This window comes from Thalassophryne amazonica, chromosome 7 (assembly GCF_902500255.1).
Source record: "Thalassophryne amazonica chromosome 7, fThaAma1.1, whole genome shotgun sequence".
NCBI classification, from domain to species: domain Eukaryota; kingdom Metazoa; phylum Chordata; class Actinopteri; order Batrachoidiformes; family Batrachoididae; genus Thalassophryne; species Thalassophryne amazonica.
In genome coordinates this window covers 65,797,132-65,810,681 of record NC_047109.1, presented here as the reverse complement: position 1 = coordinate 65,810,681, position 13,550 = coordinate 65,797,132, and the positions used below count along the sequence as shown (strand labels likewise).

Sequence of the window (13,550 nt, the reverse complement as noted above, 5' to 3'; positions counted from 1 at the left end):
CATCCTCTGAGGCCGGTGATTCCATAATTTTTGCCAGGGGTTGTATATATATATATATATATGCAAGTGGAAACTGTTGTTGTAAAATTAGATTTAAATTAAAATGCAGGACTGGCTTGTTGTAATGTTTGGGTAGGTGGTTTTGGAGTGAAAGTGCTGTGGTGATGAAGACCCAGTCTCCTCTGGTTACACCTGCATGCTGTAGCACATGCAGCCGTATTGTTTGCACTTCCATGTGTCTGTTTTTTGTGTGAACTAAATAACCTGAAGAGTTTTGATCCGATCTGTACTAAACTTTCTTGTCTGGGTAAGCCAAGGGCAAAGTGATTTGTTTTTTGATTAAAAATTAAAATAAAAATGGACACAGGCCAAATACATAATGTGAGCCCAATGGGGTGGGGAATATATATATATATATATATATATATATATATATAATATATATATATATATATATATATATATATATATACATACACACACACAGTGGGGGAAAATAAGTATTTGACCCCCTGTCAGTTTTGCAGGTTTTCCCACCTACAAAGATTGGAGAGGTCTGTAATTTCTATCATAGGTACACTTCAACTGTGAAAGACAGAATCTAAAAAAAAAAAAAAAAAAAAAAAAAAAATCCAGAAAATCACATTATATGATTTTTAAATAATTAATTTGCATTTTATTGCATGAAATAAGTATTTGATCCCCTAGAAAAACAGAGCTTAACAATTGGTACAGAAACATTTGTCTGCCATTACATATGTAGATAAGATGTTTCCTGTAGTTCTTGACCAAGTTTTCACACACTGCAACAGGGATTTTGGTCCACTCCTCCATACAGATCTTCTCCAGATCTTTCAGGTTTGGAGTTTCAGCTCCCTCCAAAGATTTTCTATTGAGTTCAGTTTCTGGAGACTGGCCAGGCCACTCAGGACCTTGAAATGCTTCTTACGGAGGCCCCTCCTTAGTTGCCTGGCTGTGTGTTTGGGGTCATTGTCATGCTAGAAGACCCAGCCATGACCCATCTTCAATGCTCTTACTGAGGAAGGAGGTTGTTTGCCAAAATCTCGCAATACATGACTCCACCCATCCTCCCTTCAATACAGTGCAGTCCGTCCTGTCCCCTTTGCAGAAGGGCACCCCCAGAGTATGATTTTTCCACCCCCATGCTTCACGGTTGGGATGGTTTTTCTTGGGGTTGTTTCTAAACATGGTAAGTGGAGTTGATTCCAAAAAGCTCTATTCTGGTCTCATCTGACCACAGACCTTCTCCCATGCCTCCTCTGGATCATCCAGATGGTCACTGGTGAACTTCAAATGGGCCTGGACATGTGCTGGCTTGAGCAGGGGGACCTTGCTGATTTTAAACCATGACAGCATCATGTGTTACTAATGTAATCTTTGTGACTGTGGTCCCAGCTCTCTTCAGGTCATTGACCAGGTCCTCCTGTGTAGTTCTGAGCTTTCTCAGAATCATCCTTACCCCACAAAGTGAAATCTTGCATGGACTCTCAGACCGAGGGAGACTGACAGTCATCTTGTGTTTCTTCCACTTTCTAATAAATAATCATAACAGTTTTTGTCTTCTACCAAGCTGCTTGCCTGTTGTCCTGTAGCCCATCCAGCCTTGTGCAGGTCTACAGTTTGTCCCTGGTGTCCTTAGACAGTTCTTTGGTCTTGGCTATGGTGGACAGGTTGGAGTGTGATTGATTGAGTGTGTGAACAGCTGCCTTTCATACAGGCAACAAGTTCAAACAGGTGTAATTAATACAGGTAAAGAGTGCAGAATAAGAGGGCTTCTTAAAGAAAAATTAACAGGTCTGTGAGAGCCAGAATTCTTGCTGGTTGGTAGGGGATCAAATACTTATTTCATGCAATAAAATGCTAATTAATTATTTAAAAATCATACAATGTGATTTTTCTGGATTTTTTTTTTTTTTAGATTCTGTCTTTCACAGTTGAAGTGTAGCTACGATAAAAATTACAGACCTCTCCATTCTTTATAGGTGGGAAAACCTGCAAAACTGATGGGGTCATAGACTTATTTTCCCCACTATATATTTAGGGTTAGGGTTAGGGTTAGAACTGCCAGTGTACATATGGTCCCACTCTGGCCAGAGTAGGACCATATGTACACTGGCAGTGTTAATTTAACATTGTCAGTGTTAGTTTTATGCTGGTGATTTTACTGTGCATGCTCAACCAATCAAAAGCTGGAAAATTTAAATAAACTCATAAAATTACTGTAATTTCCACATGATAGCGCGCACCTGAATATTAGCCACACCCACCAATTTTAAAAAGAAAAAAGAAATTCCACACTTGTCTATAAGCCATGGGTCTCCACATTCAAACATGAGATATTTACACAGAAAGATGTTAGAAAGATTTTTAACTTTTAATTAAATATGTACCGTATTTTTTTCCTTGAAGTGTTACACATAAATATTGACGCACACGTCATCCAGCATGTGTGCACGGTGTCCCTGCTCCACACGTAGAACTGAGTAATTTAAAATTTTTCTTTGTCTAACGTTCATCATGGGCAGCCAGGATTGGATGGAGTCTTTGGTAAATGAGACGTTAATGAGGCGCTGTGACTTTTTCGAGTTGTTGCGCCAAGACAGAGAATGGTTGGGGGGAGAAGGCTCCGCGCCGCTGATCTCATGGCGCGACTCTGGCGCAAACTCCCGGAGAGGGACTTTTCTTCACTAAAATGAACGGGTAAGACCTTTTCTATACACTGTGTATGACTTTACACCGCATGAGGAGCGCAGCTTTCAGGAAATCAATTGACAGCATCGATTGATGTATTTTGACATGAAAAAGCCTGTAAAAATCCATAAATTAGCCACATCATTATAAAAGCCGCAGTGTTCAAAGCGTATGAAAAAAGTAGTGACTTATAGTCCAAAAATTATGGTTAAAAATAATCACATGCGACTTCAGCAGGTGGATGTGGAAAACCTGCAAGGAAGGTGCTCTCCAGGGACAGGGTTGGAGACCCCTGCGATTGCGGTCAGCACACTTGCTTCACAGAAACAACATCTTGGTTTCAATTCCAACACTTCTGGTTCCTTTCTATGTAGTGTTTGCATTTTTCCCTGTGTTTGTGTGGGTTCCGCCTGGGTGCTCCAGCTTGCTCCCACTTCCAAAGACATGCAAGTTAGATGACTTGGAAACTTTAAATTGACTGTAGGTGTGCGTGTGAATGAGCTTCTTCCTGTATGTGGCCCTACAATAGACTGGTGTCCTGTCCAGGGTGTACCCCACCTCTTGCTCTGTGACTGCTGGGATGGGCTCCAGCCCCCCGACCCCAGCCCTTGCAATTAGCGGGTATAGAAAATGAATGAATGACAAAGATTTAATTGGCATGATTTGGTGTCAAACATAAGGTGCGGGTGTTTCGCTCTCTCGAGTGACCCTTCTTGTTTTAAGCCTTTACACTGATCTGAATGATTCAGAGTGGAGGATACTGGGTTGTGTTCATATGGCACTCATACAGAGTTAGAAGGTGTTAAGAACCTAAAGCTGATTTGCTAATCACTGTAGAGATGATGCATAAAATGAAAATTGGGCTGAGAAAGCTAAATCTGTGTGCTCACAGTTGGACAGTTATTTGTTGCACCTCCTGTGCACCACCTAGCTGTTCTCCACCCGGTCTGCATGATTCACAGGGTATTCATTTCACTGTGAGGGGTGCAACCATATGTTGCCCGCACTCAGTGATTGAGTCATCCAGGCTGCTCATGAAACATGTTATGACAGGTTGTTTGTGGGCTCCTGATTTGTTTACCTCGCCAGTGCATTTCGCTTCCTACCGTGCTACTTGACTCATTCTCCTCCAGCCAGGAGGGACCCAACGGCACACCGCAGTGAAGTGGTGAGAGCTGGCTTCTCATGGTCCAAAGAAAGAGGATGATTCGCAGGGAGCAGAGAGTCATAGAGGTGTCACAATAATTCACAACACATTCTAAACGCTGCATGCCATCGCCGCCGAACACTTTAACACCATGACAGTACCGCAGAGCTGATTGGTGGCCTCAGTAATGAGCCCAGAACAAATGTCAAAGATTAAAAGAAGACATATTAACAGGCTCATTGCAGCACCATTTTTGATTGCCTCTCCCGCTGGGATTTCAATTATGATTTATGACTTTTTAATGCAGCCATAAGCCATTGCACTGATAGGGGGGAAAAAAGGTTGAAAATTTTTAATTGAAAGCCCCATTTTTTCCCCCTGAAATATTTTTTGCACCAGATCGTCTTCCTTTGCACAGACATTATAGCACAGCACTGGTCGGAAGTACAGTAGTGTTCAGAATAATAGTAGTGCCATGTGACTAAAAAGATTAATCCAGGTTTTGAGTATATTTCTTATTGTTACATGGGAAACAAGGTACCAGTAGATTCAGTAGATTCTCACAAATCCAACAAGACCAAGCATTCATGATGTGCACACTCTTAAGGCTATGAAATTGGGCTATTAGTAAAAAAAAAGTAGAAAGAAGTTTTCTCACACTTTTCAAATATGCCTAAAACAGCTTTGTTGAAAATTACTGTCATTCCAGTATCTTGGAAAAACAAACACAAATCGACCAATTTTGCATCAGATCGTATCTGGGAGCATGCTGTAGTGCAGTATGTCACTACATCCTATAAACTATGAAGCTGCACATCTAGGCCAGGATCTGCAACAAGGCCAGGCCACCTGTCCATCCTCACCTGCCCTAAGTAAACATTTATCCGCTGCAACCAGGTCAAATGTGTGTATCCAGTTGGCCTTTTTTAGTTGCTAGGGTGATCATCACTGAGGCACATGGATACTGGATCATCTTGGCTTATGCTCAGTGGTGTGCCACACATAGTCATAGGGTCATAGTTCATGTTCCATACAATACAAGTACTATGCCATAAGTCGCAGGACCTTCCTAACTAGTGGGAAAAAATAAAATCTTACCAGAAAGTACCATGATTGCTCATTTGACACAAAGGGCCAGATTTTCATGATGCTATATGAATTGTGCAAAATGAGTGGCACAAATGGTTTTGGACCATGCCCCCCCCCCAAACATTGCTATGTGCACAGTGAAGCTAGGGCCCTGGGCACAAAGTGGCTGGAGAAATTCACCTAATTAACCATGGGTGTGTTGTAAGCCTTAAGCCCCTTTCACACCGGGGCTGCTCCCAGTTGCTTCCTGTGGTGTCATGACGACGCAGGAATATCTGCGTCAGGTGCGCGCAGCAGGGGGCAGAGAGGAGGTTCTCTGCACAGAGAAGTCAGAGTGCACAGTTTGGCTGCAGACAGACTTAAGCAAATGTGGAGATGTCTGGAGTTCTACTTGACTTATGTCCTTTTTTGTCCTTTTTTTAACTGTGATGTGAGAGGTTGAGCAGAGAACAAGGAACTAATGCCTGCAGCCAGACTTTTTTTTTTCTTTTAATTGTTTACGTACGCGCGTGAACGAACGTCCATGAGTGGACTAGAGATGTCCGGACTTTTTACTGGATATTTCTGGCAATCAGTCTGTGAGCAGGACTTTTATGGATTTTATTTAAACACATTTGTGAGAGAAGAAGCTACAGCTGCTTCTCAGTGCGTCTCTTCACCAGACAGCTCCACACAGAGAAGGAGCTGAGCTGCAATCAGCATTTTTTTCTGTACTCTTTTTTTTTTTCAGCATGTAGTTTTTACTGCATTAAGAACACGGTATAAAAACAATCCTGCATGATTTTTACTGCGGGAACAATGGAACACAGCAGGAATCATAAATTGGCTTCCGAGTCACGCCGGGTAACGCCTCTTTGCCCCGGGTTACGCCTCTTTGCCCCGACTTGTGCTGGAACCACTTCCTTTCTGCGTCGAGTACAGGACACCAAAAAAATTAAACAGGTTTAATTTTTTGGCGCCCGACTTGCTTCCTCCTTTGCGCCCCTCGCGCTGTTGTGGCACCGAGCTGCATTGTCTCAGCACTGAGTTGCTTCCACGCGCCGTCGTCATAATGACACACGGCGCAACTGGGAGCAGCCCCGGTGTGAAAGGGGCTTTACATAAAATCTGTCATCCTGTTTAAACTGGAGTTCACCAGGCAAATACAAGTAAAGCCACCTAGACACTTGCACCAATTTCATCCCTGCACTGCCATGCAGTTTGTCGTGCCAGTGCGCCCCACTTTGTTCCATTTGATGTCATGCTATATAAAATAAAGTCTGTGCCATATCATTTCAAAGCCAATGACGTATTTGCTGTTAGAACTTTGCTGATGAAACCATTCTGTCATCGCTCCCAGAATCACAGAGAAATTATCAACAGTTACAGGTCATCTCGTGCTTGTCGTGTGGTGGAGAACGCATTTGGATTCTTGTCTCAAAGGTAAGGATTTGCAAGATATGTATTGTACTGGATTAGGAAAAGAGTTGCATTTTCATTCTTTCATATTAGTTAGATAATGTAATTTAATGTATAAAATTATGTTTATTATAGATGTAACATCTCTTCATAATCAAATTTCAGGTTTAGATGCCCTGTGCGCAGTGACAGGTAGTCTTTTCGAATAGGTTGCACAATGTTCACAACTAGTTCATGTGGCAAATTTTGTGCGTGGCAAAAATTTTGAAATTTTCTTTGTGCACTGGTACACAGCTGTGCACAGTTTACAATAGTTTATGATGAGTTTACTCATTGGTACGCAAGATTGCGTGCCAGTGCGAGGATAAAATTCATGCAAGTGTCAAGGTGCCTCATCAGACTTTACGGTGAGAAAATAGATCTGAATGCATGGAGCACACACAGTCTGCTGAACTACCACAAACAGCTGGAAGTGTATCGAATGGTGTAGCAGTTGAAGTATAACCTGGTGCTTCCACTGCTTTGTGTGAGGAATGATTGACCAGGCTGCATTAATAGCGTTAATGGAAGGATTAAGAAAGAGGCCCATTGCTTGCAGCACTGTTAACAATGAGGTTTTACACTGTGGTTTGCTCTGTGCGCTTATGCATATGGAAAGACTGCATGAGTTCTTTATCTGTTAAGGTTGCAGAGTGTGATTGCTCTTAATGTGTTTCTGTGTCAAAGCACAGGTTGTGACACATGAAAGATGTTACTGCCAGCATATTAAAGATGTATTGTCTTCAGTTTAAGTCTTGTGCTGGTGCTGCATGTATACCACAACACCGATCTACTTTGGCTACTGGATTAAAACCACCAATGAAGACAGCAGGTCTATCTCCACCTCTCAAAAGTGCCAATCTCAACAGCCAGACGAAACGTGTGCATCTCCTTGACCTTATTAAATTGTACACTGACACACCTGCATGCTGGTTAAAGCACAGTGGCAAGTTCTGGGTATTCTCCATTAACAATAATCCTGAAGGATGGGATAGATTAGAATGTCAAAGTCTTTATTTGTTTCTTCAGTTTTTTTTTTTTAATTCAGTAGTTTGTCTTCTTGTGCTGGTGTGATAGATGATTCGGATGGTGGTTTAGAAATAACCAGTTTGCGTATCCAGTCCTTTCCACTGATCTGAATGAACCGTCACTGTCTCTGTGCCTTTTTTCTGCAGGCCCAGTAAAAAGTTTTAATTCATTTATCTGTTCACTTTGGTCTTGGTAGTCAGCTAACTTCAGGAACTTTTTATTATAGAGATGAAAAAAGCAGATGTCCAGCTCCTCTCCATATTTTAGTTTATCTTGGAAGAGGGATTGCCATGTTTTTAACTCATCACTGTACTGACAGCAACTCCACGATTAACAACACAAGTCAATATTTGTCAGATAAATTTATTGCGTAAAACCAAAACCCACCCACCGTCACTCAGTCTCTGGCTGCTCCTTACTGGCTGCTATGATGACATCTGCTCTACTACCATTTATTTATCTCTATGCCTTTGACCCAGACATGACAACACTGCTTAAATGTTTTCATTGTTTCACTGATTTGAACTTTTAATAAAATAAAATTTATTTGTTGAACATTTTCATATATATATATATATATATATATATATACACACACACACACACGTACACACACACACCAAATTAACAGGTATCCGATAAATATTATAAATACTGTAATGTGCAACTGAAGGTGCAAAATAGTGCAAACAGTTAAATTGTAAACATGTACACAAAAGGGGGGAAAAGGGAGTGGAGATTGGGGGGGTGGGGGGTTACTGAGAGTTCAGGAGTCTTATTGCAGTGGGGAAGAAGCTTTTGCGTAACCTGGATGTTCTGCTTTGAATACCCGATAACATCTGCCTGAGGGCAGAAGGGAAAATAGTCCGTGGTTGGGATGTGTGGGGTCTGCAATGATTTTTGTGGATTTGACAGGTAGCAGCTGCGGGCAATGTCCTTGAAGGGAGTGTCTAGGACCTTCTCAGTGGCTCTCGCCTCTCTCCTTACAGTCCATGGCAGTGCGGCTCTCATTCCAGATAGAGATGCAGTGTGTTAGGATGCTCTCGACCGTGCCCCTGTTGAAAGTGGTGAAGATGTAAGGGGGAAGGTGAGGTCTCTTTAGCCGTCTGAGGAAGTGCAGGCACTGGTGGGCTTTCTTGGTCAGGGAGGATGTGTGCCGGGTCCAGGTGAAGTCACCGGAGATGCGCACCTGCAGACACTTGGTGCTCTGAATGATCTGTACAGCAGCAACCTCCTATGGAGAGGGGCGTGTGTAATTTGTAATTTTGTTATTTATTTTTTTTGTTTCAGTCAGCATGCTCATGCAATAACAGAAAAATAAATTAACCCCTTAAGCCCTAGAGCCTATTTCACCAAAATCACATACCCATACATTATGATTTATTTCTCAGCTTGTACAAGGTCAAAAATGCAAAAGTTTGGATCAGCTAAAGACAGGTCCTAGGGGATGTTGTGGATGCAAAAAAAAATTGAAAGTAAATAATACTTGGTAGGCGTAAATGAGTTTTTTTTTTCCCAAAAAATGAATTCTGATTCATGTCTTTATTTGCTTGGCGTTTCAGCTGTGGTTAGTTGATATGTGATTGAAATGGATACTTTTGTAGAGGAGACTTCGCTTGACATTTTGATGTATAATAAGTGTATGTTGGTGTCAGCATTGGTTAGTTATGAGTGTTCAAATGTTCCAAAACAGGGCAAGTCCCCAAATTTGGGGACTCTAGGGTTTAAGAGGTTAAAGAATAAATAAAATTAAGTAAAAAGGAAAAATACTGAAATGGCACATGTAGCTGAGCAAAAAAGGTCAAGGTTGAAACTATCTTGTGTGGTTGGGCCGGTTCCTCCTGAAATCAACAATGACTTTAACAATTTTACTTCTGATTGAATATAAATTTCTTCATGATATGTAATGTAGTTTGATATTTTCAGGAAAATAAATAAAACACAACCAGAAGACTGCAGTTATCTTACCCTTTGCTTCCTACCAGGTTTTTGCAGCCTGGTTCCATCCAGTATTGGTCCATGGCCCAGTGGTTGGGGACCCCTGTTCCAGGGGATGTGATGGCTCAGTATTTAGAGCACTGGCCTTATGTGCAGAAGGTTGCTGGTTCCAGTCCCAGCTGGGACTGACACCTGTTGCCCTCCTGCTCCATACCCAGCAGTAAAAAAGGGGTACCTTCTGGTGGTGGTGGTCTAGTGATTAAAGCAATGGGTTTGAGACCAAAGGATCCTCAGTTCAGATCACAAGATCAATAAGGGCCCTTGGGCGAGGTCCTAAATCTCCAAGTTGTTCCAGGTGTGCTGTTGATCAACCTATATGGCAGGAGTGGATATGCAGTGGGTGAATTAGAGACATCATTGTAAAGCAATTTGAGATTCTTTTGAAAATCATTATATAAATGCAGAGGATTTATTTTCTTGATGAATAGTTGGAGAATGAATAAGGCGGCGTGGAAGGACGATTTTATGCCCTGCCTCATGTGCAACTCTAATTAGCACATCCCTGAAGCTCAATAAAAATTAAAAAAAAGAAGTGTATGGGACTCATACTTTGCATTGTTACTGTTTCGATGTGGCCATATTTATGACATGGTTGATTTAAGCTATAGATGTCCATCACAATTAAAATGTGTCATGTGTTTTATGTGCAAAGTATCTACTGCTCAACTAACATAGTGATGTAAAATTGAGTTATTTGGGTCTTAGACTTAGTGAAGTCTTACAAAGAACTTAAATGGAGTACTAAAGCTTAAAAATTGTATAGCCGTATGAATGTTTTTATAACTAAATTCTTACTATATTGCCAAAAAAATGGTGCCATATCATTATATTGCTGTTGAGATATCGTTTTCCATGTCAAGATAGATTTTATTCTATATTTCCCACCTTTAGCACCTGGTAATGAGCAACACAATGAATTTATATTAATTTTTCCATATGAATATTTTCTGGAGGAAAGTTTATTCACATTCTGTCAAGTCCAGTTGCACAACCTTCAAAGATAAAAATATAAAATCTGCTGTAATGCAGATATAATTATTAAACCGTTCTCTCTCATACTCTCATCTACAAATCACCATCATTATTTGCGACTGTTTCAAGCTATCATTAAGCCTGATTTTGATGCCATCATTTTCTTTCCTATACTAAGCTGTCATTAGCTGTTAATTGTATCTTGTTTGGAACACCTGCATTTTTCCCCCTCCTCAGTGCAGCGCAGTGGTCTCCCTCTGCAGACTAATCAGTTTCACGGAAAGCATCATTAAGGTTGGAGAGAAGGTTCTGACACCACAGATGGCAGAAGCTTCTTGCAAATGAGCTCTGATTATGAGAGGTGGCAGATTTCACTCCTCTGATCACCCCTGCTTTTCACACCATTAGACAAACAGTGTTAGGGTCACGTTACTCAAGGACATTTGCATGGTAGATTTACCTCAGCCTTGGTAACCTTGATATTTTTTGTTTTCTGGTGCACTGTTGCACAAACTTTAATACCTGGCTTCATTTTCAAATAATGTGACAGCCTCATTTGACTCTGTTGGCAAAGACACCGCACTTGGTGAGCTGTTGGTTAGACCTGTTATTTTTGGTTTGTTCATCCCGCCAGGTGCACTCGCCCTGATTCTCATATCGGAAAGCAAAGCCTGTGAAAATGACATCAGGTTGCTCCTAGCTGTGCCTCAATCAATATTTAAAGCCCTCACTCATTACAGTGTTGATTTCTCACTGATAAGGGAGCTCTTGGCCTCTGCTGTTGTTCCCCCAGTTTGAGGCAGAAGCACAGGTTATGTGAAGAAAGTCTGTATTGATCTAGCAACAGTGAAAGGAAAGGAAGCCAAGAGATGATTTCAAACACTTCTCTCATGCTGTTCCCCCCACATAGTGCATCCCTGTAAACACAACCTGTCTGTCCCAACTGCTACTTGACCTATATCAGCTTTTGAAAATGTTGTTTATTTCCATGTGACTGTCAGAAAATGCTTCAAACTGAAGTATATTATTTATTTTGTTTCTTAAAGGTGTGAGGCGGCCTCCAGAGGTGGAGAAGACCAACCACAGTGTTCATTATACTCTTCTGATCGCATGTGTTGTGGTGGCCTTTGTCTTGGGTGCCTTCCTCTCTGGCTTCTTAGTCTCCTGTTACTGTAACCACTCAGGCCACAAAACCAAGAAACTACCGAAGGATCCCGAGGCCCCTATTCCACATGCCTTATCTCTCCGCAGCCTGGCCAAGCTCAATGGCCTGTTGGACAGCCAAAACAAGGATGAACAAGCTGGAGGTATCATCTCCAAAGATCTACACTCCTTCTTCACCAACAGCAAGATCATCTCTCCCCAAAGGAGAAATGGCCATCATGGATGACATGGGAGACCTAGTTCATCCTCACCACCACCTCCACCATTCCTCAGAACTATCTGGTCTGCCCACTCCAGACTCTACCCCAGAACTGCCGATAAAGAGTATGAAAGCCTTCAAAAACCAGTGGGAGAAGAACCAGAACTGTAACAATGCCAAGGAGCCCAAGTCCCACAACATTGGCTCCCGGCTAGCTCAGCCCTGCTACACCAGCCGTCTTTCCATATTCCCACAGCATGTTCCAGTGGGCCGCAGCTTGTCAAAGGTTCACTCCATCCAGGGAACGCTAAGGTCCACATGTGGAACGTGTGCTATCTCAGCAGCCCTTCACCAGCTACTCACAGAGGTGATGGAAGTGACATCGTTGGATGAGCTACTGAAACACATTCATGATGCAACAGCAGTAAGAACTCCCAGTTAATGAGTCCTTCTGGTCTAATGGCTAGTGGTGGTTGCGGAGGAGGACAGCTAGCCTATGGCACCGAATCCAACGCAGATCCCCGAGACAGAGTCAGCTCCTTACTACAGATCTTCAACGTTACCCCGAGACAGCCTCAACCGGCGCATGGATGTTCCTCCTGACATACCCCACATCACCAGTCCACTCTGGAAAGAAGGCACTCGTCTCAGAGGCAATCACTGATTGCTGCAGCAAACAAGATGCCCAAATGGGAGGGGAGGAGGAGGAGTGATGCCTCGCCCAGCACAGCTTCAACCAGCGGAAACGGTGGTCCCCAACAGCCACCACCTCTTGTTGGCACGCATGAACTCCACAGGTAGCACTTGTTGAAGTTCACTATCCCCTCATCCCCAATGGCTACCTGACACGCCAGCATAGCTACAATGGGAGAGCACAAGAGGTGGCACACAGGGGTGCCATCATCCGCCGGGGCCTCCTCTCTCAAACCTGATGTCCCTCCAAGCCCCTGTTCATTCCTGCCACATCGCCGGTCAACCCACATGGAAAGTTCAACTACTGAGGAGACTGAGGTGAACTTTAGGACTGGATAACAAGTTTTTCCCCCATTTTTCTTAAAGCAACTTACCTTGAAGAAAAGCTGTAAGATGTTTCAGAACTCCACCAGAAGACCTCAACAATTTCATGTGGCAGCCCATATCACAATGGATGAAAGCCTCACCAAACATTTTGTTTTGTTTTTCCTCCTCTTCTTGTTTTAGTTCAGCAAATATCTTTGTACCATATTGGTATTGCTCAGCTATTGCTTTATAATAGAACTGCTGACTTGGGTGACATGACGCCACCCTCTTATATTAGGCTGCCAATGTCCTCAGTGTGGATTTAAATGCATCTTAGTTTTTGAACACTGATGATTGAGAACTTTGCACTTCAGTCGTCATTAAGACTTAAAATTGAAAGCTCCTGCAATGCTTAACAACTTAGATTCATGCTTTTGCTTAACCTTTTCTGCTGTAGTGTTGATAACCGGTCTCTGCCCCCCCCCCCCACCCCGAATGTGTTTATATTATGCATGTGTGTGTAATATATGTGTGTTTATATCCACACCGTATATGTATACATATAAATGCAGTATATGTAACCTGTGGTGAAAAGTCAGCAAATTCCCCTGAAAGTAATGTCTTTGCCTTACTATACTCCTTCTTCGGGGCATATCAAATGATCCTCCCTGGGAATTTGACTACATTCAATGTCTTGGGGAAATCAAATCATGCACTTCTTTTCACTGTTCAGATGGCTAAAAACACTGAAACTAACTTTTTGGTATATTGAAATGAAAAAAGGAGACGCTTCACGAAGCAGCT

General features: G+C 42.3%; 1 protein-coding gene across 1 annotated transcript in view; it reads left to right on the top strand.

Moving 5' to 3' along the window:
- Positions 1 to 13,550, top strand: part of sema6e (sema domain, transmembrane domain (TM), and cytoplasmic domain, (semaphorin) 6E) — a 197,817-nt gene that overhangs the window by 183,899 nt on the left and 368 nt on the right. The window contains 10 exon segments of the mRNA XM_034174361.1: positions 11,431 to 11,770; positions 11,772 to 11,956; positions 11,959 to 12,063; positions 12,066 to 12,110; positions 12,113 to 12,163; positions 12,166 to 12,253; positions 12,255 to 12,352; positions 12,355 to 12,518; positions 12,520 to 12,555; positions 12,557 to 13,550. The exon segment at positions 12,557 to 13,550 is cut by the window's right edge and continues 368 nt beyond it. Coding sequence (XP_034030252.1) covers positions 11,431 to 11,770; positions 11,772 to 11,956; positions 11,959 to 12,063; positions 12,066 to 12,110; positions 12,113 to 12,163; positions 12,166 to 12,253; positions 12,255 to 12,352; positions 12,355 to 12,518; positions 12,520 to 12,555; positions 12,557 to 12,748 — 1,304 coding nt within the window. The 3' untranslated portion in view covers positions 12,749 to 13,550.